Source organism: Peromyscus maniculatus, chromosome 1 (assembly GCF_049852395.1).
Source record: "Peromyscus maniculatus bairdii isolate BWxNUB_F1_BW_parent chromosome 1, HU_Pman_BW_mat_3.1, whole genome shotgun sequence".
Lineage (NCBI taxonomy): Eukaryota > Metazoa > Chordata > Mammalia > Rodentia > Cricetidae > Peromyscus > Peromyscus maniculatus.
In genome coordinates, this window is record NC_134852.1 from 162,703,420 (window position 1) to 162,726,910 (window position 23,491).

The 23,491-nt window shown below is 42.7% G+C and overlaps 2 protein-coding genes across 15 annotated transcripts in view; one reads left to right on the forward strand and one right to left on the reverse strand.

Annotated features, from left to right (window-relative positions):
- Sdhaf2 (succinate dehydrogenase complex assembly factor 2) overlaps positions 1 to 7,526 on the reverse strand; it is a 22,510-nt gene extending 14,984 nt beyond the window's left edge. The window contains exons 1-3 of the mRNA XM_006993852.4: positions 7,355 to 7,526; positions 2,046 to 2,263; positions 1,856 to 1,965 (exon numbers count right to left, since the gene is read on the reverse strand). Coding sequence (XP_006993914.1) covers positions 1,856 to 1,965; positions 2,046 to 2,263; positions 7,355 to 7,390 — 364 coding nt within the window. The 5' untranslated portion in view covers positions 7,391 to 7,526. The remainder of the gene's footprint in view (positions 1 to 1,855; positions 1,966 to 2,045; positions 2,264 to 7,354) is intronic.
- Cpsf7 (cleavage and polyadenylation specific factor 7) overlaps positions 7,414 to 23,491 on the forward strand; it is a 21,406-nt gene continuing 5,328 nt past the window's right edge. Inside the window, exons 1-10 of one of the 14 annotated variants that reach the window (XM_076559679.1) lie at positions 7,527 to 7,642; positions 8,262 to 8,370; positions 13,410 to 13,628; positions 13,890 to 13,963; positions 14,448 to 14,551; positions 14,931 to 15,103; positions 17,802 to 18,216; positions 19,174 to 19,292; positions 20,738 to 20,906; positions 21,648 to 21,815. In XM_076559679.1, the coding sequence (XP_076415794.1) occupies positions 13,898 to 13,963; positions 14,448 to 14,551; positions 14,931 to 15,103; positions 17,802 to 18,216; positions 19,174 to 19,292; positions 20,738 to 20,906; positions 21,648 to 21,810 (1,209 nt within the window). In that variant the 5' untranslated portion in view covers positions 7,527 to 7,642; positions 8,262 to 8,370; positions 13,410 to 13,628; positions 13,890 to 13,897 and the 3' untranslated portion in view covers positions 21,811 to 21,815. Of the gene's footprint in view, positions 7,643 to 7,709; positions 7,927 to 8,261; positions 8,371 to 13,409; positions 13,629 to 13,759; positions 13,826 to 13,886; positions 13,964 to 14,447; positions 14,552 to 14,930; positions 15,104 to 17,801; positions 18,217 to 19,173; positions 19,293 to 20,737; positions 20,907 to 21,647; positions 21,816 to 23,491 lie in introns of those variants that run through there. The other 13 variants (XM_076559697.1, XM_076559690.1, XM_076559708.1 and 10 more) reach the window with 13 other exon arrangements.

Below are 23,491 nucleotides of genomic sequence, written 5' to 3' on the forward strand. Positions count from 1 at the left end.
CAAAAGAATGAACTACTGACACAAGCAACAAAGGTCATTCTCAAACTTCTTATGCTAAGTCAGCATCAAACTTGTTCTACATAGGGCCAGACAGCAAATATTTAAGATTTGCTGGGTTTTCCAATAACCCAATATGCATCTAGACTCCTGTTTTTATAAAAGATCTTTATCTTTAATTGTAATTGTGAGTGTACACATGAGTGCACATGCTCATAAAAGGCTAAAAGCTGGAGTTACAGGAAGTTATGAGTAGGCAATCTGTTAATATACAACTTAAAATGGCCATTACACTAATGTGAAACTGTTTATGTCACAGAAAACTCAAGAAGTTCGGAGAACATTACCCTAAGAAAGCCAATCTTCATTATACCTGTGGCCTGCAATTCAAAAACGCTTGATTTATTTGCAGCCTCTGTTCCTACTTCCTTAAACTTTCCCTTTTAAGAGCCCTCACTGGCCCCCCAGGATTAAGGTGGACTTTGGACAAGAGTCCTTCATCTTTGCATTAAGCTGTTAGAATAAAAAGTCATCATCCTTACTAGGGATGGTGGCACATGTCTGTATTCCCCACACTCTGTAAATTCAGCCCTGAGGAGGCTGAGATGGAAGGATCATGAGTTCAAAGCTGTACTAGAGTTTTCCTGCCTGGCCCACAGTCAGGACAAATCTTTGTCACCCGCCAGTCCCACAGCTACTCAGACCCAACCAAGTAAACACAGAGACTTATATTGCTTACAAACTGTATGGCCATGGCAGGCTTCTTGCTAACTGTTCTTATAGCTTAAATTAATCCATTTTCATAAATCTATACCTTGCCATGTGGCTCATGGCTTACCGGCATCTTCACATGCTGCTTGTCCTGGTGGCGGCTGGCAGTGACTCCTTCTGCCTTCCTGTTCTTTCTTGCCTCCTTTCTGTTAGTCCCGCCTATCCTTCCTGCCTAGCCATTGGCCAATCAGTGTTTTATTTATTGACCAATACAATATTTATTGCCATACAGAACATCCACACAGTAAGTTGCCGTCTCAAAACAAAGCAAGGGCCTGGCCATTAATTCCAGCACTCAGGTGGCAGAAGCAGGCAGATCTCTGTGAGTTCAAGGTCAGCGTGGTCTAGATAGCAAGTTCCAGGCCAGCTTGGGCTATATAGTGAGATCCTGTCTCAAAAGACAACCCAAAAATATTGCCACTTGTCTCTCAACTGAACTGGCTTGTTCTGCAGGAAGCAGCCTCGCATATTTCTACCCCATTCCCAAACTAGTCTTCAGCCTTCCCTTTGATACTGTGAGTTTCCCTTGCTTTACTACACTCCCTTTCCACCTACATCAAACTGTAGTCCATCTGTCTCACAAAAAAACTGAACCGAGGGCAGGAAAGGTATTGCTGCAAGGCCTGATGACCTCTGCTCAATCCCTGGAACCCACAGGGTGAAAGGAGAAAAGTAAGTTGTCCTCTGACCTCAGTACACATTCACATATATGCTTACTTACACATGCATACAAAATAAATAAATAAATGTAAAAAAATTTAAAGAAATAACCAATTAAATAAATTTTGCACATTCTGGAAATTTTTGAACATTTTTGAACATTAGGTTTGGTATCTAATATATAAATAAAAATGATAAAAACAGGGCCTGACTTAGTGGCACATGCCTTTAATCCCAGCACTCAGGAGGTAGAGGCAGGCAGATAGATCTCTGTGAGTTCAAAGCTAGCCTGGTCTACATAGAGAGTTCAAGGACAGCCAGGGCTACACAGAAAGATCTTGTCTCAAAAGATTGCTAAGATACTATTTCAGACTTAAATAGGCTTGTTATCCGATCATCATGAAATTCAGCTTATCACATGGCATACCTGTGGCCCAGTAGTAAATATCCCAGTCATTGCTAGGCTCGTTAATTAGGCGATCATAGAGGTTCAGCTGCTTCTCTGTCATGTTGTGCAGATATTCTTTAGCAAAGAGGCTAAAAAGGAAAAGGAAAATGAGGTTGACAAGACTGCCTTGTCAAAGAGAAGTGACACCCAGAGCCCTCTTCCCGACTACCTAAGGAGAATACAGTTCTCCAGCATCCCCCTCTTCCTGCTCTCATAGAGTAGGCGGGCTCTTTTGGTTTCTATGGATTCATCAGTTCTCTCCTGCCATGGAGGCAAAGGAATTTCAATCATGTCTTTTTGAGAATCTGTTGGGCTGTCACCTCTGTAGAATCGTCTGGATGATGTCACACTGAACAAAGGAGACAGCAGGCTGTGCTTTGACAGTACCTGAAACAAACAAACCACAAATATCTTTATAAGACAATGGTTACTATCACTGCTATTCATTCAACACATAAGGTGCTAAATGCATTAGAACTCACTTAGTCCTTGTGCTGATTCTGGTCCCTTTATAGTAAAGCAAACAGAAACCAATGAATCTAAGACTTAGAGGTGATAGTCACTGAAATAGAACCACAGATACATGTTTATAAATTGGGCAACACCTCACTCTACAAGACAGAATGAATATTCCAGATGTACTGTTAACCAATCTTTCCAGAAATTACCCCAGCAGAAACATGTCTCCTTTTGCATTTCTTTAAAACTGTACAGTCCTATTGTGTTCCAGTTACTCACCTGCTAAAGCCAAGGATACCTAGGTCTCCTAAAGACTCCAAACCTAAGAATAGCATAAACCCTAAGACTTAATGAGAAGGTTGGATGATGACTCGGTAAGTAAGTGCCTGCTGTGCAAGCGTGAGGACCTGAGTGCAGAACCATGTAAGAGCCAAGCGTGGCAGGAATGGCATCCTGCATCTGTAACCCCAGCACAGGTGGATCCTACAAGTTCACTGGTCAGGGAGTCTAGCCAAAACAGAGATTCTGTCTCTGGAAATAAGGTGAAAATAGAGGAAGACACCTGAAGTTGACTTCTGGTCTCCACACACAAGGATAGGCAAGCACTTCCCTTCCTCCCCTTCCCTCTCTCACATACAAACATGTATCACACACATACACAAATTTTAAGACACAATGGTAAGGTGGTAATGTTAGCAAGATGGCAGAACAGGAAGACCCACATCCTCCTTGCCACCAAACCCTTCCAATGGAGATACTGACTCAACAATTCACAGATCTATTCTCTCTGTGAGAAGTCTGGGAAAACAGGCTCCTGCTCCCTAGGTAAGTACAAAATTAGCTGCCAATAGGAAGGCTGCACATACCATAATCCTGTTTTCCCCAACACTCTAACCCACCACCCAAGCACAAGATGATGGGGAAAATATCCCAGCATCAGGCTTCTACCTAGGAAAGAAAGGTAAGACTTCTAGAAGGTCATCCGAACAAGCTGAATCTAAGTGCTATAAGAAAAGGCACTTGGTTGAAAGCTGTAGCAAACGGTGATGGTTAACACAAACAGCATTCACTTGCCATAGTCCCCATTCCTGCCTTACTGCAGAATGAAAAAAAAAAGATCACAACTACCAATTTTTCCTGGGGAAACAGAACTGGGGTGTCCACCTAATGCTCTAGCGTTTCAGGGGCCGCCTACGAGGCTGGTCTTTGTCTCTCTTGTCTCAGAACAACAGGACACAACCCATTCCTGACACTTAGGGACCACAGAGACTAAGAAAGCTGAGCTGCTTACTTTTGGTGCAAAGGAAACCTTAGATAGCAGATAAAATCTAGTATCGTTCGGGAGCCTCTTCCCCAGGGCTCAGGAGTATATGGTCAATGTTCTGGAGCATGGGTGTTGGCATTGCCTAAGGGACTTGGTTGGTTTCTGTTTTGAACAACCTGCAACACTAATAGAGTCAACATACTCTTAGAAGTCCAGCAGCCACTGAGAATAAGAGAGCAGAGCAACTAGTTAGGCATGGTGCTTCATGCCTGTAATCCCAGCATTTGAGAGGCTAGAGCAGGGCTACTATGAAACTGAAGGGCTCCAATTCCAGACAAAACAGAGGGAAGAAAGGAAAGAGGAAGGGGACTCTGAGTAACTTTAGTAGTTACAAAGAAACTATAGCATCACAGACACTTGGGAAAGCTACTGATTATGAACTGATAGAGGAAGGTAAAGGTGCTTGTTTCCAAGCCTAAGGACCTGAGTTCTATCCCCAGAACACATGCACACAGAAGAAAGACATACAGAGAGACAGAGACAGACAGACAGATACCATCTTTTAAAAAAAAATGACTGAAACTTCCAAAATTGGAAAAAGAAACAGACACTTAGATTTGAGAAGCTCAAGAGACCTCAAGTATCATGAACCTAAGGAAGTCCACCAAGGCACAAATTGTCCAGCAAGTCAGAAATGTGCATGTATAAAGAAAGACCATGTGAGGGCAGAATGGCAAAGTGGCTATCTGCAAGTTGTGGAGCGAGACCACAAGAATTAACTGTACTACCGTCTTTATCCTAGATCTCAGTCTCCAGAACTTTAAAAACAGAAATTTCTGTTGTAAGGCACCTTTAGTAAATGAATACAGCATGCTTTGAAAGTTCAATTTCCTAAGCCACAGCCTAAGCATTCTGGACCAGCATCTCTGGAAAAGGCACTTGAAAATGCATTTTAGGGGCTGGAGAGATTAAGAGGTTCAGTGGTTAAGAGGACTGGCTGCTCTTTCAGTGGTCCTGAGTTTAATTCCAAGCAACCACATGGTGGCTCACAACCATCGATAGCAGGGTCTGATGCTCTCTTCTGGAATAAAGTTGTACATCCATATAGAGCACTCATTCATAAGTTAAAAAGAAAAAAAAAAAAAAGAAAATGCATTAAAAAAAATCCTTATGTGTACAAATATGGGTGCTGTGGTTATCGTTCTGCATAAATAAAACACTGACTGGCCAGTGGCAAGGCAGGAAGTATAGGCGGGACAAGGAGAGAGGAGAATTCTGGGAAGTGGAAGGCTGAGTGAGGGAGACACTGCCAGCCACCACCATGGCGAGCAGCATTATGAAGATGCTGGTAATCCAGGAGCCACGTGGCAAGGTATAGATTTATAGAAATGGATTAATTTAAGATGTAAGAACTAGATAGCTAGAAGCCTGAGCCATTAGGCCAAACAGTTTAAATAATATAAGCGTGTGTGTTTATTTTATAAGTGGGCTGTCAGACTGCCGGGGCTTGGCGGGACCCGGAGAGAAAACTCTCCAGCTACACATGGGTGCACATGTAGAGGTCAGAGGAACAGCTCAGGTGTCACTCTTCGCCTTCCACCTTGTTTTGCAACAGTTTCTTTGTTGTTCTCTACTGTGTATGTCAGCAGAGCTGGCCTGTGAACTTCCAGAGATTCTTTTGTCTTTACCTCCCATCTCGTCATAGCAGCACACTAGGCTGGCCTTGAACTTGCTAAAGAACCAAGGATGATGACCTTAAACTTCTCATTCTCCTGCCACCAACTTCAGAGTGCTAGAATTATAGGCATATGCTACTACTACACTCTATTGTATGTGACACTAGGGATCAAATCCAGGGCTTTCATGCATGATAGGTGTTGTGTACCAATTTCCTCCAGGATAAAAGCTTCAATTTTGGAGGGAAGCTCATTATGACACAGGATGTTGTTATTATTATTATTATTATTATTATTATTATTATTATTATTATTATTCACTATGTAGCCCTAGCTGGCCTGGAACTTGACTTCTAGGTCAGGCTGGTCTTGAACAAAGAGACCCTCCAGCATCTGCCTTATGCTACCACACCTAGCCAAGACACATATAATTTCAACTCCAGGGGATCCAACACCCTCTGCAGCTTTAGTGAGTGTTCAGTGGGTAGCTATACTCACAAGTGTGTGTGAGTACACACACACACACACACACACACACACACACACACACCAATTTCCAATCTAAAAAAAGTATACTCTATGGCATCAATATCTTGTACATAAGGAGTAGAAGTTCTTGTGTGCAGTTAAAATTATCAATTTAAAATAGACTTAGAAATATTCTATGTAAGCCTCATCATACCACAAGGAAAATTTCTGTAGAAGAGACGCAAAAGAAAATGAGATTGCTGAGGCTAGAAAGACAGCTCAGCAGTTAAGAGCATTTACTGCTCTTACATAAGACTGGGGTTGAGTTCCCAACACACTCAGCAGATGGCTTATACCCATCTATAACTCCAATTCCAGAAAATCCAACACCCTCTTCTGGCCTTCATGGGCACCTACACACACAGTATACATACACTCATGAAAGCACATACACATATGTACATACTTTTAATCTAAAGAAAGAGAGAGAGAGAGAGAAGAAAATGAGATTCCCTAGCATGCCAAAGCGCTCGCTGGGTTTGGGGCTTAGCTCAAAAAAAAAAAACAACAACAACAAAAACTGTCGCATGAGATAACGAACATTATATAGTATTAATAAGAGTTAGCAGAAAGGTGTAACAATCATAACTATATGTGGATCTAACATTAGAGAACACAAATCTATGAAACAGACACTGACAGAACTGAGAGAGAGAAAAAAACAGCAACATATTTTAATACCACACTTTCAATAAGGGACAGTACATCCAGACGAGGCAGGGCTTGGTTGGGGGGTTTCAATATTTGACAGCTAGAACAACACTATAAGTTTATCTAACTGAGATATACAGACATTCCATACAATAGACCGACCATACATTCCTCTCAAATGCATGGATGAACACGAGTTATATCACAAGTCTTGACAAATCACAACTACCTTTCAACAACACTGAAATAAAACCGCAAACCAACAGCATATGAAAACCGGAAAATTCACTGACATGCAGATACTTAAAACCACAGATCTGAACAACCAAAATGTTAAGAGTAATGAAAAACGCTTTTTAAAAAAAACTCGAGGCAGATTAAAGCCTAACAAAAAAGTGGAGATGGTACCAAAATAGTACCAAGATGTAAGTTTTTTTAAAAAAAAGAGTAAGCTAAGTGTGTTGATTCAAGCCTATAATCCCAGTAGTTGGGAAGATGAGGCAGGAGAATTGCGAATTAGAGGTCAGCCTAGGCAACACATTAAGACCGGCTAAAAAGGGGGGAGAAGGAACTGAAGACTTTAAGAACAGGAGCTAGAAGTGGGCGTTTGGAGGAGGTTAGGTAACTGTGCCTGGCGACTTAAGTAAGATTTGAGTTGTCTCGCACGATGACTGACGACTTAACCACACATTACCGAGTATTCTCACTCGAGCACACCGTGGCTTCAGCAAAGAACGGAGAAAGAGCTTCATGTCAGCGCCTGTACGAGCCTCGCCTTGACGGGATCTTTCCCTGGGCTGTGGGATAGCTGAACTCTCCCTAGAGTCTCCAGGACACAGACGAGAACAAAACAGTCCTAGCTGCTGCCCGCCCCGAACCCTAAATCTTCGGCTCTCTCACCCGCGCCAGCGTCGGGATCAAGGTGACCACCGCCATTTCTCCCTACAGCACCGGAAGCTGGCAGCCGGGCTACTTCCGGGAACCCCAGGCGGTCTGTCCGCGGACCTCACCAGTGGAGGTGGACCTCGCCGGTGGAGGTGGACCTCAAGCCGGAAGGCGCGTCCCAGCGTATGGCGGAAGTAGCGGTGCGTCTGACGCCGCCGGCGGGGGGGGCGGGACCTGGGGCGGAGAGCGGTTCGCGCGCTTCGGGCCTAGTCGGGACTCTCCGCGGCCGCCGCCATATTCCCGGTAACGGGGGCGCGCGGCCGGGGGCCGGCGGGGCCGGAAGGAGGGCCGGGGCTGGCGCCGCGGCGGGGAGGGGGGTCGGTTGAGGTGGCGGCGGTGGCGGAAGACGGCGGGTGGAGGGAAGCGCGGGCCTCCGAGGGAGGGGCTGAGGTCCTGGAGTGGAGCTGTGGGAGGGAGCAAGGGTAGGCCTAGCCGAGGGCGAGGACCGGGCCCGGTGGGAGTGGAGGCGGCGGTAGCTTCCGGGCCCGCGGGGGACTCCAGCTTGGGCCGCCCCCCGGGTCGAGCAGGTGCGGCGGGCTGAGCTGGCGGCTCTCGCTGCGATGGTTCTTCACGGCGCAGCCCTTGGGCCCTCTCGAGCGTCGAGGCCTGGGCTTGGCGGTGGCGCCACAGGCAGCTCCGGGCGCCGACTCGGGCGCAACTCGGGTCGGGCCCGCGGGTGATGGGCAGCGAGCCCCGCGAGCCCGGGCGGCCTGGGAGAGCTGGGGGCGGCGCGAGGCTGGGGGCGGGGCGGGGCGGGGCGGAGCGGGTGGGGCCAGGCTCTGGCTGCCGGGAGACCATTGCCCTCCTCCCAGCCCGGGACCCTCGTCCCTTAAAATTGTTTACCCTTTTCTGAATACCGTAGTGGCATCTTTCTTACTTTGTCCGTTCTCCGGGCTCGAGAGCGTATTTCCGGAGCCATGTCAGAAGGAGTGGACTTGATTGATATTTACGCTGATGAAGAGTTCAACCAGGTGAGAGGGATCATAAGCAGCTTTGGGTTTTCCTTCATCAGTCTACTGACAGTGGCTTCTCTCTCAGCTCAAAATAATTCCCCTTAATATCGAAGCGTTTCCCCCTAGCGGAGGCTTTGAAGACGACTGACCATTCCTCTGTGTTAATTGGAACCTCCAGGCTTCAATTTTAAAGGGTTTGCTTTAAGAGCAAATAAAAAGCCAAGTGTAATAGAATAGTGAATCAGCCTGTGGAATTTGTTTCCCCAAGTCATTCCAAAGTTGGATGACTAACCGTAATTAAAAATCAAAATTACATTTGTTGCAGTATTGTGAGGATAATTTTGATACTTGTTACTTTGCTGTTCTCTCTGCTTGCGGCTCCAGGCTCCAGAATGTTAGTCCCTGCTAGTCCCCTCCCAATGGTGCACACAGTACAAGAGATAACTTTGAAAGACACAGTATACTAGGTACTTTAAAGATGGGGTTCCAGCTCCACTCCAGGTGTCTTTAGTCTTTTTAAATAGTCTAAAATAGTCTTTTTAAACTGTGGTCTTGAGAAGTCTGTGGGCATTTTGATATATGTTTTACTTATAAAACTTAAGATTTCTGGAAGGTGGAAGGGACGTAAAGACCATTGAATAAACTAGTTTAAAGGCAAGTCAAAGGCTAGGTTGAATTTGTTTCTGTCGTTGCATTTTTATTACAATAACAGGGAATTTATACAAATGTCCCTTGAAATAGTAATCTATGCAATTGAATTCTGTGATCTTGAAGTCAAAGCTCAATGGAAACTTTCTCTTTAAAACTTTAATTGTCTAACCTGGGTTCTTCAACACTGTTGTCCTTGAGCAAGCTGGTTCTTGTCATTGGTGTGTTCCAATGGTGTAAAGACCTGGGGAGAATGGGCCAGAGAAATAGAATGCCTGGGTTGGACCCTGACTTTGATAGGAAGCAACAAAAGAGGCTCATATGCCCCGTTATTTTATTTTCAATTTTGTATATGTGTGTGGTTACATGCATGTGAGTGCAGGTGCCCAAGGAGCCCAGCAGTATGAGGTCCCCCTGGAGCTGGTGCTACAGGTGGCTGTGACCTGTAGTACTAGTAACCAAACTCAGCTTCTCTGGACAAACAAAGTGTTCTTAACTATGGAGCCCTCTCCAGTCTTGCTTTCCTGAGTTTTACATGTTTGTTTGAATCAGACTTTCACCATTTGAAATTTATAGCTTTGTTAATTAACAAGACTTTCTTAGTTCTGTACTGCAACTCACTTATTTTAAAGAATAGATGGCAGAATCCTTGACCCTGGGCCATATTTGATCTTAAAAAAATTAATAATTGCTTAAGCAATGTGATTTGAGGGGGGTCGTAGACAAGACATAGTTCTTGTCCAATGGTCAACTGCTTTGTCAAGGTAGACATTATTAACATTGGTAATTTGTTCCTTAGTTAGCTTTTTTTTTTTCTTTTTAAGGACTTTTTGGTCTAAAACCAAAATTAGTGTATGGACTACTTAGTGTATAAATTTGTAGACATATATACCAAACAGGCAATGTTTGATACAGGGAAAATTGAAACAAGTATAGACTTTGAAAGTAGAGAAGGGGAACCCCATCCCCATAAGTTAATTTTTGGCAAAGCTGGTTTTAGTGTAATCTGGAAGTTGTTAAAAGTTGACTTAGATGGAAAGCAATCAGTATAAATTGGGTTGTTGAATATCTTGAGACAGTTACTGACTTGCCCCAAGCTATCCCTGCATACAACTTCCTCAAGAGCACTTTGCTCCCAAAGGAAAATTAGCACAATTACCACATGGAACCCTGTATTTGCTTCTGATCTCTGGTAGCCCGTACTGCAAAAACCTTTTGCAGGGATACTTTATTGATGTTGCATTGGGAGCCCTGGGACTCCCACTGCTCTGCTGGACAGGGGAAAACTAAAACGGTGACTGAGAACTGCCACTCTGCTAAGTTTTCTGTTTGTTCCTTCTCATGCTGAGATGGGCTTGATAGTGTGCTTGGTTCTCTATCAAGAAGGATTTGAACTACTTCTGTCTACTGAGCACTGCCAGAGCTAATGAGTTGTTAGTGTAAGTAAATCCTAGTGCTCAAAAATTGGTGCCATTCCTAGTGGCTAAAAGTAGTAGTGATATTAGTTGGGTGTGGTGATACACATTTATAATCCCAGTGCTCTAAAGACTGAGGCAGTATTGGCTACAAACTGGAGACCAGCTTGGCTACGATGTGAAACTGTTAGAATCCCTCCCTTGCCCCAACAACAACAAAAGTTGTAAAATAACGAAGTGGATGGTAACAATGCAGAGTAATGGGCAACAGTGATGGGGAAGAGGTGTGAGAGGAGAACTGTGAAGATTGAGTGTGAGACCCCAAATTGATGTGCCCTTCCAAAAATGGAAGAAAAAGTAACCAATAGTCAAGATGGTTGCACTAAGAAAAATATACCCAAGTTAGTTAATTCATTGGGTTGATACCAAGAATGGGCTAGAAGGTAGGAACACTGAGCATATTAGAGGGCAAAATCAAATTCCTAATAGGAAGTTTCATAATATAACTAGCCCTGTGTGTGGTGTGTGTGTGGAACACAAAATCTTGCTGAGATACTTATTCAGTGTTGAATGCATGTTTCCAATTTAAACTTCTTACAATAAAAATTTTAGCATTGCCACCTATAAAATGTGGGTATGTGTTTTTTTTTATTTCTTTTGTAGGATCAGTGGGCTTTTTTATTTTGGTTTTTCAAGACAGGGTTTTCTGTAACCCAGGCTATCCTGGAACTCACTGTAGACCAGGCTGGCCTCCAAGTCAGAGATCTATCTGCCTCTGCCTCCTGAAAGATGAAGTCATGTGCCACCATGTCCAGCTATTGCTAGCTTTTTTTTTTTTTTTTTTTTTAAACTGGGGTTCCATGGCTCAGATAGACCATTGAAACCTGGAACATCAAATTCTTTGGATTTTCTTTCTGAAGTGGTAATCTACAGAAACAAGATCCTCCAGGATTGAGCCTCTTTTTGTTCTTTTAGAGATTTTAAAAGAGTCCATTGATTGCCTTTAAGCTAACAGTATGAAAAGGTTTCCACTGATGTGTTTGCTCTCTAAGTTGAAATCTTCCTATTGGCTCACTTTTTTTTTTTTAATCTAGTTTTAATCCAGTTTTTGGTGATGATATCTGTCTTACAACTTTTAGATACATCTCAGAATCACAGATACTGCATAAAAGGAATCCTAGTTTTCTGGCATTGAATATATAAAATATTGTTATTATTGTTTTTAAATTTCATTTGAAAATCTTTTTTTCCCCTTTAAAAAGCCTTCATGGGAGGTATAAAGTCTAGTTGTCCTTAATATCCTTGGGGGATTGGTCTCAGAATCTTCCTCTTTAACAAAGTATTCAGGTACTTAAATCTTTAAAAAAAAAAAAAAAGTTATGAGCCTGTACTGAGGAGGCTGAGGCAAAAAGGGATCGCAAGTTCAAGACCAGTCTTAATAACTTATCCAGACCCTGTTTCAAAATTAAAAAAAAAAAAAAAAATCAAAGATATAGTTCAGTGGTAGAGACTTTCTTTACCTAGCATGCTCAGAACCACTTGGAGAAGGTATTTTTGCATACATAATCTTTATGCATTCCTTCCCCATGCTGTAAAAATGTCTCTAGATGATAATGATTATTTCAACTTTGCTAAGGGTTGAATACAGGCCTTGACTTTTGTAGTTTTGTGTTTTTTTTCATTTATTTTTTATGCATATGAGTGTTTTGCCTGCATGCATGTCTATACACCATGTATGTGCATTGCCTTCAGAGGCCAGGGATGGCATCTGATCCCCTGGGACTGGAGTTGTGAGCTGCCAGTGGGTGCTGAGAATCAAACCCAGGTCCTCTGGAAGAGTGGCCATTGTTCTTAACCACTGAGCTATCTCCTCTGCCCCCATCTTAAAAGGCAAAAGCCTTTTAAAATAAAGGATGTTTTCAGCTGATATTTAGCTAGATGGGAAACTGACAGATACGGAAAGCTAAGTATAGTGGTTTCTGAGGATTAGAGCATTGAACAGGATGGAGTCATCAAGTTTTTTTGGGGGGAGGAGGGGATTTGTTTGTTTGGGATTTTGGTGATTTACTTAGTTTTACATTTGTTTGTATATGGCAAGTGTGTTGAGATCAGAGGACAAGACTTTTCTTCTACCGTGTGGTCCTGGTAATTGAACTCATGAGCCACAGAATCATCTCATTGGTGTTGGTTTTTTCAAGATGGTCTGATGCAGCCCATGCTGCTCTCAAACTCTGTGTGAAGCCAGTTGTGAACTGCTGATGATCTGCCACTACTTCCCAAATGCTGGATTACAGGCAAATGTGCCATTATGCCCAGTTTTAAGTCCTTTTTGTACCTTAAACTACCTGATACATGGCACATAAGTACTAGGACTTGAGCCCAGGGCCTTCTATATTCAAGGCAAGCACTCTACTACAACTGAGCTATATCCCCAGTCCTCTACTCTTGTTTCTTAGATGGTTATTAGAAAGCTGAGATTGTATTCTGAGAGCTTAAAAGTTTCCCTGGATCAGTTGTATAAACCAAAGGGTAATTCAATGTTGTGTTCGCATTTTGTTTACTCACTTTCACATTCTTTCCCCCTACTTTAAATATCTAAATAAATGTACTCTTATTAAAAACAATACTAGTATATAACCTGATATTGAAAATTCATTTTATTAATATATTTTAGATGTGGTCTTTGAATCTGACATCATTGATGACAGCAATACATGTATCTAATTATTTATTAGTGGTTTGTTTGCTTATTTACCATTTGCCTTTTGATCCTCACAGGAGGCTAACAGAAACTTACACACCATGAATAGTCTTGGAAATCTCATAAGCAGTACTAATTTCAAATCAGGAATTCTTTCTTACCCTGTTTCCTAGAGTGGGACAGGGAGGCTTTGTGCATTGCTTTATAAAGCATTTAACTATAGGTTCTAAGTCAACTACAATGAAGCAGAAAAACAAACTGAAAAGTTTCATTGTCAATTTCTCATCTTTTAGGACTCGGAGTTCAACAATACAGATCAGATTGACCTGTATGATGATGTGTTGACGGCTACCTCACAGCCTTCAGATGATAGAAGCAGTAGCACTGAACCACCCCCTCCTGTCCGCCAGGAGCCGTCTCCCAAACCAAACAACAAGACCCCTGCAATCCTGTATACGTATAGTGGCCTGCGGAGTAGACGAGCAGCTGTCTATGTAGGCAGCTTCTCCTGGGTAAGCAAGGATAACCAAAAGTCTTATGGGTAGGCTGGAGGGAGAGCACTGGGAGGTGATGGCATTTTCAGAAACCACTGTTGCACTGTTTTGTGCTCTGATGGGGTTGGATTTCTTTTTCCTGGGATCAGGTTGGATTGATCTCTGAAAGAGAACTATCCTGAGGACGTACTGGTGCCGAAGAAAGCATTGATTAAGTGGGTAGTTGCCTTTTCTGCCATCTTATTACTGCCCCTGACCCTGGGGCTTTATGTCTAGCAGGGTCATCTATGGGACGAGATTTCAGAGTGAACACCTTGAACTCTTGGTGGTCATTAGATGGTCCTGTGATAATGGTGGGTGATGGGGATCAAAGACCTTGATAGCTCTAGTGTATTGGGATATGTGTTGACTATTCTGTAAAAGTTAACTGTGTGACATGTTTTGGGTTGGTGGTGGGGGATGCCAAATCAGGAGATGTATATACTGATGGGAAAGTTCCTGGCATGGTCAACTCTAGCCTGTCACATCTATAATTAAAGTTGCTAGCAATCTGTTTGATCTGATGATCAACCAGCCCACATGTCAGTCAAAATTAAAGTAAATTTCAATCTTAAATCTCCAAACATAGAAGCTGTGGCCTTAGATGGGTTTAGAGTTGAGGACAATGGGAAAAGCCTGCACTGACTGAAATAATGCTGGGCTTTGGGGGTTTCCTGTGGGCGGTTATGGTTGTAGCAGGAGTCCTAGATTTGGGAACAGGACTTGGGACATTTGGGTGGGTGGGTATCAGGCATGTAGCTCTTGACATTTCTCCCTCTTCCATCTTGCCGGCCCCAGTGGACTACAGACCAGCAGCTGATCCAGGTTATTCGCTCTATAGGAGTCTATGATGTGGTGGAGTTAAAATTTGCAGAGAACCGTGCAAATGGCCAGTCTAAAGGGTGAGGTCTGGATTTGGGGAGCCCCCTTTAGTTTGTGACTATTAGGGTAATGGATCTGTTATATATTTAAACTTGGATTCCAACCCCCTTCCACTCCAGCCTAGCTTACTGCTTTGGTTTTGACAAACTGCCATAGTAGATTGAGGCCCTAGCTAGATTGAAGTTGAACATCCATCTATTGAAGGGAAGAATGTTAATTTTAAATTCCAAAAAGTAAGGAAAAACAGGAAGTATATAGAGTGGCACCTTCTTATTGCTGTGTGTGTGTGTGTGTGTATGTGTGTTTAGTTTAGCAAGATGCCTTTTCCTTTGTCAAATAGAATTTTTGTTCCTTTTCCAGTGTCTAAATATTTTTCTCCTTTTTACTTGGTTCCTCCAGGTATGCTGAGGTGGTGGTAGCCTCTGAAAATTCTGTCCACAAATTGCTGGAACTCTTGCCAGGAAAAGTTCTTAATGGAGAAAAAGTGGATGTGAGGCCGGCCACCCGGCAGAACTTATCACAGTTTGAGGCGCAGGCTCGGAAACGTGAGTGCGTCCGAGTCCCAAGAGGGGGTACGTGGAGACCATCTGTATGATGGGGGGAGGTTGTGGGCTTGTTGGTGTGGTGTGGGCTCAGACTGATGTGGAGTATTTGGGAGAAGGGTACTGTTGGGTATGGCTTGTTGGTACAATAGGCCTAAGAGATTGTGTAAGAGCACAATCCTGGGAATCAGGTTCAGCTAGTCAGTGGGTTCTGCCTTTGATCTTTTTAACCTTTTGAACGAGTCAGTTCACTACTTAGGACCTCTTTCCCATCTGAACTGAAAATGATTAAAGTTCTTGTCAACTGTCAACTCCATCTTCCATAAATGGACACACCATGAATTAAGTAAGACGTGGTTCTCTTGAGTTTTTAAAAAGCAGACACCCTAGAGTATAATTAAGATAAGTGATCTCATCATGAGTGTATATATGGAGTGCTCTGTAAGAATCAACCAAAAGAAGTGTTAGATAACAAAAATACAGCATTATTTCTCCATTGTTATCCTAGAGAAAGGAAACAGTTATTGAATACTTAGTTAGTTTGTTTGGCAAGTATATCACATTGGTTTTTTAGAAAATGGAGCCTGGCATTGGTGGTACACGCCTTTAATCTCAGCACTTGAGAGGCCAGCCTGCTCTACAGACCGAATTCCAGGACAGCCAGGGCTACACAGAGAAACCCTGTCTGGGGGGTGGGGATATATGGGGCTGGAGAGATGGCTCACAGCAGTTAAGAGACTGGCTGCTCTTCCAGAGGACCCAGCTTCAGTTCCCAGTACCCACATTGAAACCCACAACTGTCTCTAACTCCAGTTCCAAGAAATCCAGTGCCTTCTTCTGACCTTAGTGGGCCCTGCATATGTGTGGTACACAGACATACATGCAGGCAATTTACCCATACACATAATAAAATTTTAACAATTTTTAAAAAGTGCAGCATTCTATGTTTGATCCTTTAAGTTCATCTTACTCCCTTTAATCTGACTCTGTTCACCAAACCACCTTCTAATACTACCTTAATTTCTTAATGAGGCTTTCCTCCTGGGAAGAGAATGCATTGACCAGCCTACAAGTATTCCAGTTTGCTTGGCAGTAAATATTTGTCATTATCAACTAATAAATTACTACTTTGGTTTGTGTATCAGTTTCTTATGAGTTTGGCACAATTCACTCTCCTAGGGTCTGATTACTCCCTGGTAAATTATTGAAATTAGATTTCTAAACCTGAGGACCAATCTTGGCTTACCCTGACCTCACAAGGTACAGCTACCCTGTAAGGCCCTGCCTGAAATAGTCAGCCTCCTTTTCTTTCACTACTCAGGGAGAGGTGGTGGCAGCAACATTTCACCACATACCTGCTGTCACTACTTATACCGAGCTCTAAAACAGTAGTTCCTTGTATTAATGGGGTATGTCCTTCATGTGGAAATAGAGCCTCTTTTGTAGAAACAGTTGTCTTTGTCCTTTGTATTGACAGCTAGGTGGATGAGGTGTGAGCTCCAATTGCCCTGACTTAAAGGCACACACTTAGCTTCCTTGACAACTCACATTTTCAAGTCCCTTCTGTTTCAGAATCTTTGTATAATTTCACCCTCCTCCCATGGTTTCCCCAAGATGCAGCTCTTTATAGCTGTATTGAAAATAGTATTTCTACCTCTTCTCAGCTTTTTCCTTGTACATGTTACTTTGCTGAAAAGCATACAGCTGATGGACTTCCTCTGCTCGAAAATGGCTGCTTCTCTGGGGACTTGTAACCAAATATACAAGTCAATATTGGAACAGTGCCTAAGAACATGGTTAACTGTTACAGAGGATTGCACTTACTTTAAAACTTCTTCAGTTTATAACAGCTTGAGAAAGGAACAGATTGTCATGTGTTTGAAACATGAAGAACAGGTCCTGTGTCAGGCTGGCAGTATCCCAGAGTGAAGAAGTCAAGATGGTTGTCAGTGTAGTTGATCCCACCATAGGCTTTCCTTGGGCATTGGCCCTGACTGTAAGTTCTAGTTTAAAAAGCCGCCTTCTTCTTCTTCTTCCTCCTCCTCCTCTTCCTCCTCTTCCTCTTCTTCCTCTTCCTCTTCTTCTCCTCCTCCATATTTGCTAAGCATCTTCCTACCTGCAGGACTCTCAAGGCTATACTATCATATATTTCTTAGGGTCTAATTTAAGAAGGCTGAGCTAGCTCTCTCAATGAAATTATGTAGATAGAAAATGGCTCTGTCTCCTACTTTTCCCATACTTTTTCAATTCTCTGACCAGAGTTCTATGACAAAGAGACCATTTCTAGAGTACAGCATAATAAAGAAGGTCGGCTTGTAGTAGCCTTAAGAGTCTCTGAAATCTGGGGGATGTAGGATTTCCAGCAGAATATCAGTGAGAGTGCTTCAACATCATTTTCTCATAGGTTGTTTGGAATGTGTGTATTTGAAAACAAGTAATAAGTTTAAGGGTTAAATATATTCTAAGCACTTTAAGGACCCTAGATAAGAGCATTCTTTGACATACAGGACTTTTGAATCATGTTGCTTTTTGAGGTTGTCTTAACCAAGATACTTCAGTCTTTCCACTGAGGCCAGCAGAAAGGCATCAAATGATTTGTTTCTTCTCTCAGCTGCTTCACTTGTTTCCTTCAGCATGGTGCCCGATGACTTGTTGAGGGATGAGCTGGTCCTATTGTCATGTCCAAAGCCTGCCTGGGCAGTAACATGAGCTCTGTTTTGCTTTGCAGGAATACCTCCACGAGCCCACTCCCGAGACTCTAGTGATTCTGCTGATGGACGGGCAACTCCCTCTGAGAACCTTGTACCCTCATCTGCTCGTGTGGATAAGCCCCCCAGCGTGTTGCCCTACTTTAACCGTCCTCCTTCAGCCCTTCCCCTGATGGGTCTGCCCCCACCCCCAATTCCACCCCCACCACCTCTCTCCTCAAGCTTTGGTGTCCCTCCTCCTCCTCCTGGTATCCACTACCAGCATCTCATGCCCCCCCCTCCTCGATTACCTCCTCATCTGGCTGTACCTCCCCCTGGGGCCATTCCACCAGCCCTTCACCTCAATCCAGCCTTCTTCCCCCCACCAAATGCTACAGTGGGGCCTCCACCAGATACTTACATGAAGGCCTCTACACCTTATAACCACCATGGCAGGTAAAAACTATATTTCCCTGCAGATTTGAGCCAGGATAGTAGAGTAGACAGTGTTTTTATTTTTTTATTTGTTTTTGAGACAAGGTCTCACTGTGTAGACCAGATTGACCTCTAGACAGTGTTTTGCTAGGCAGTGGTGGCACACACACTCCAGAGGCAAAGGCAAGCCAGCCTGGTCTACAGAGTGAGTTAAGTAGACAGTGTTTTAGACATTGGTTTTACATGAATTAGTACTGAATGCTGATACTTTTCCTCTATAATCTTGTTGTGATGTTGAGTCCTGGAACATAGATTAGTATCTGTCATAGGTTTGTTTTGCATGCCTATATGTGCAAGTGCACGTGTGTGTGTGCAGCTGCATATGTGCTTTTGTGTACTTGAATATGGAAGCCAAAGGACAACCTTTGGTGTCATCCTCAATCTTGTTGTCCACCTTGCTTGAAACAGTGTTTCATTGGCTTAGAGCTCTCCAAGTGGATTAAATTGGCTAGCCAGTGAGCCCCAGGGATCCACCTATCTCCACTTTCCCAGTACTGGGATTATAAGCATGCTCCACCATTCCTGGTATTTTTATGTGGGTTCTGGGCATTTGAACTCAGGTTCTCATGCTTACCCGGCAGGCACTTTACTGGCTAATTTAGTTCCCCCAACTCCATCAATGTTTTTTATTTAGTGTTTTCTGTTTTCATCTTAACTACCTGACCCAAATCATATCTTTCATAACTCCCTTTAAGCAGCTTGATTAAACTTGGTGCCATAAATGACTGCAGTGACTAATACTTTTGTGTCAAACCAAAATTATGAATATATGTGACATAAATCCTGTCCTTGAAAAAAAAAAAGGAACATATAAAACATTTGAGACATATCCTAGAGAAGAATTAAATAACAGTATTATAGAATATGGTGAAAGTAATAAAGGATGTGGCAGTCTGATATGGTATTATCTCTCTGCAGCCGAGATTCGGGCCCCCCACCCTCTACAGTGAGTGAAGCTGAATTTGAAGAGATAATGAAGCGAAACAGAGCAATTTCCAGCAGTGCCATTTCCAAAGCAGTGTCTGGAGCCAGTGCAGGTGATTAACTCTTACTTTGCTGCCTTTGGCTTAAATTTTCCCCTTTGTCATTTCCATTTGGAAAAGTTGAAGTTGGAGCACTGTTAGATGTCAGAAGATAAGCACTTCAAAAGAAGTATATGACTTGGTTTCTTGACTTTGAGGAAGTTCCAGTGATATGTCTAAACCTGCTCTGTAGAGATCAGCTCAGTGCCTACACTATGAGTAATGGACGCTATTTCCTTTTTGTATTTATTGTAGAATGTAATTGCTATCTCTGGGAGATCTTTATCTCAGAAGTAATCTTTAGACCTGTGTCTATGTAGTAACTCCATACAGGTAAAAAGCTTTGGGGTTTTAGAAGTAGTGCCTCAACTAGATGGTGCTGTGATAACAGATTTGTTACACTAAGAAATCTGGGCAGAGCTAGTGACCTGTGGGTAACCTGTTCTAGAAAGGCAAGTTTGTTATCCTAAGGCATATCACACCATTTTAGCTAACTTGCCCTGCTCTCAGCATTATCTTTTCACTTCCTATGTTTTAGACACCTATGTTATTAGTATATCTTAACATCTAATATTTGTTTAGCTCTACTGTGTGTCTGGCACTAGGCTAAACACTTTACATAGATTACTTTATTTGCCTACAAAATTACCTCATGAGTTTAACAACTAGTGATCTGTAGAGCCATTGTTCCTTAATTTATGTAGCCTTGCCAGGTCCTAGCAAAGATAAAACAAACAATATTTTTTTTTAATTTATTTTTTATGTATACAGAAGAGGGTGCCAGATCTCATTATAAATGGTTGTGAGCCACCATGTGGGTGCTAGGAATTGAACTCAGGACCTCTGGAAGAGCAGTCGGTGCTCTTAACCTCTGAGCCATCTCTCCAGGCCCAATAAACAATATTATTAAAACATGGTTAAACATACACAGTTCTGTGGACAGGAAATTTTTAGAATTGTTGGCTCAAATGTTTATTGGACAGTTTATTTTTATTTTTTCGACTTGTGTGTGTGTGTGTTGCATGTGTATATGTACATATATCACATGCATCCTTGGAACCCAGGTGCCCATTGGATTCCCTAAAACTGGAGTTAATGGGTAGTTGTGAGCTGTCATATAGGTGCTGGAACTCAAACCTGGGTTCTCTACAAGACCAACAAGTGATCTGAACAGCTAAGCATCTCTCTAGCCCTAGGACAGTTTATTTTAATCAGTGTTGTCAAGTAGCCCTTGGATGATAATCAGGATGCACTGATTATAGGGCCACTAGCCTTTGTCAGATTTCAAACTGTACTATAACTGTCATTCAGTTTTATACCTGCTGTGTCTGCCTTGTCCATTTTATCATGGCCCTTTAAAACAGCTAGTCACTCAGAATTTGTGTCCTCCTGCATTCTCTTTTTGGTCCAGTTTGGTTACTGTCTTTTCTCATCTTTGGCTTTTCTCTCCATCCTACCAGGGGATTACAGTGACGCCATTGAGACACTACTAACAGCCATTGCAGTTATCAAACAGTCCCGAGTCGCCAATGATGAGCGTTGTCGTGTCCTCATCTCCTCTCTTAAGGACTGTCTTCATGGCATAGAGGCCAAGTCATACAGTGTGGGTGCCAGTGGAAGCTCTTCCAGGTGAGCTGATTGCTTTGGGGGCTGATGGGTCAAGCAATACTGTCCTGCAGGTTGGCTGGGAAAAGAAGGAAACCCAGGGTATCTGATAAGGGTCTGGATTAAAGAGGGGCCTAACATTCATGTCTTTAAGGAGAAGAAATTAATGAGATGATTTCATTAATTAAGTATTGTTAATGTCTGGAACTTGTCTTCGGTAGAATCATTGGCCTCATTTAGGAAAAAAAAGACTAATAAAGAACACAGACTTCCATGCTGGGGAGGTAGCTCAGTGATAAGACTTCTTGCCTAGCATTCATGAGACCCTAGATTCAATCTTCACCATGGGATCAAGGAAAAGGGGGAACTGGACTAGGTGGACACATGGGGATTTTGAATCTTAGGTTTGAATATCAGTTCTGTTGCTAACTACCTGTTTGACCATCTTGAGTGGAAGTTGAGTTAGCAACATTCCAAGAATTTAAGGGGAAAAGTCCTAGTACTTACCTACAGACCTGTTATAAACATGAACTCATAATACTTGCAAAATTCTAAATACCCTGTCCAATACATTAGTAAGGTCTTGACAAATCTGTCAACCATTTCCCCCATAAAGAATAGGCTTCAAAGAGCTAATATCCTCAAGACAGTACCCCCATGATAGAGAACTAAGAATATTTTAAGCAAACACTGGAAGATTCAAAACCCCATGTGGAAAGAATGTGGTAGGCCCTCTGAGTTGAGGCTGAAGGATCTTTCTGACAGGAAAAGACATCGGTCCAGGGAGAGGTCACCCAGCCGGTCCCGGGAGAGCAGCAGGCGGCACCGAGACTTGCTTCATAACGAAGATCGGCATGATGATTATTTCCAAGAGAGGAACCGGGAGCATGAGAGACACCGGGATAGAGAACGGGACCGGCACCACTGAGAAAGGTGGGAAAAAGCCCTGTTCCTAAACAATGGATTGAGTGTAAACTGGCTGTAGTGGCGCATGCCCGTAATCCCAGCATTGGGAGGTCAAGACAGGAGGATTGCCATGAGTTGAAGGGCAACCTAGACTACAAAGTGAGACCCTGTTTCAAAAAGAAAGATTTGTTACCGAGATGTTCCTTTCTCCCCCAAGTTCTCAATAAATGAAAACCACTGTTACTATTATTATTACATTTTAATCCCAATTTTCAAGTAAAAGGGAAAACTGGCCAAGGCAGGAGAGATTGTTGCCTTAGTTTTCATGAAACAATATTAATGACTTGAAGAATTGATAGCCATTAAAAAGATTTTGAAAATTGGAGCTTTAGAGTAGGAAAAACCTTTCTGAAAAATCTTTAATAGCTTTAGAGACCCTATGAATAATTATCATGGAAGGATATTTTTGTTTTTAGTAAGCTTTGTTAAAAGCAGGGGTGTGGGGGAATTGGCATGGGTAATTGAAATTAGATCGGATTGTCTGGCTCGGGGACTGTGTTAGCAGGACTTAGGCTCCCTGTCTCTCAGCTCTGCTTCTATAGATTTTCATTCACAGAAACATCTCCATCTTGGAGGATGAGCCTGTAACTCTTGAGTTTTATCCCACCATTTTGCAATCCCAACTGAAAGAAAACTGCTAAGGATTGTTTGTGGTGTAGGAAAGAGTGGGTGTTGGTTCTGTTTCTGTGGAGATGTATAAAATAGACTAGAATATGGCTAGGAGGATCTGGCTGGTCTGTTGTCTGCTTGATTGTTGAGAAGTAATGTAGTTGAGCAGGCTGTGTAGATCTTAACTATGGATGACTGGATGACGGAAACTGGAAACCCTTACTTGTGTATCTTCATAGTTCATGGTAAAGTCAAACCTTTTGAACACTGCCTAGGTACAGCCTACTAACAGACAAGAAAGCATTCCCTTGTGTTTGCCCTCTGCTTTGTTGTTGGCGTTATCTACCTTAACTTTTTCAGGTTTTGTTTTTTTTGAGACAGGGTCTCTTTTATATGGTCTTGACTTTCGTGGGCTCATTATGAGTTTCAGGCTAGCCTCCAACTCACAAAGATCCTCCTGTCTCTGACTCTTGAAAGCTGGGATTAAAAACAACCTGGCACTTTACTTAAACAGTTTCACAGCTGAGAGTGTTTTTGTCCTCTTCCACAGAAAGTAATGGAATGATAAAAATTACTAATGTTTTCAGTCTACACCTTTCTCTGTCCTTTCTTTTAAGCTGCCTGTTTCTTTTTATCTTGTCTTTTTAAATAATTTTTTTCATACAGTATATTCTGATCATGGTTCCCCCTCCCTCATCTCCTCCCAGATCCTCCCCATCTCCCAAACAATCCAACTTGTACCTTCTTTCTCTCTTTAGAAAACAAACAGGCAAATGCTTTCTTTGTTCTTTACTTATCTCATGGAATTCTAAAATGTAGGATAACTCGCATAAGAGCCAACAATTTAGCTCTGAATGAGTTCTGTGTTCGTCTTTCTAGATTTTTGCAACACATTGAGTTTTGAAAGGTGCTCACATAACATATGTAGCCTTTGGAAATGCAGGTTAATGAAGATGGAGCCTACTAGTGGCTCTGGCCCTCTTTCTTGTTGGGGCTGGGCAAGGTGGGCATGGATGTCTTGGTTCTACTCTTTC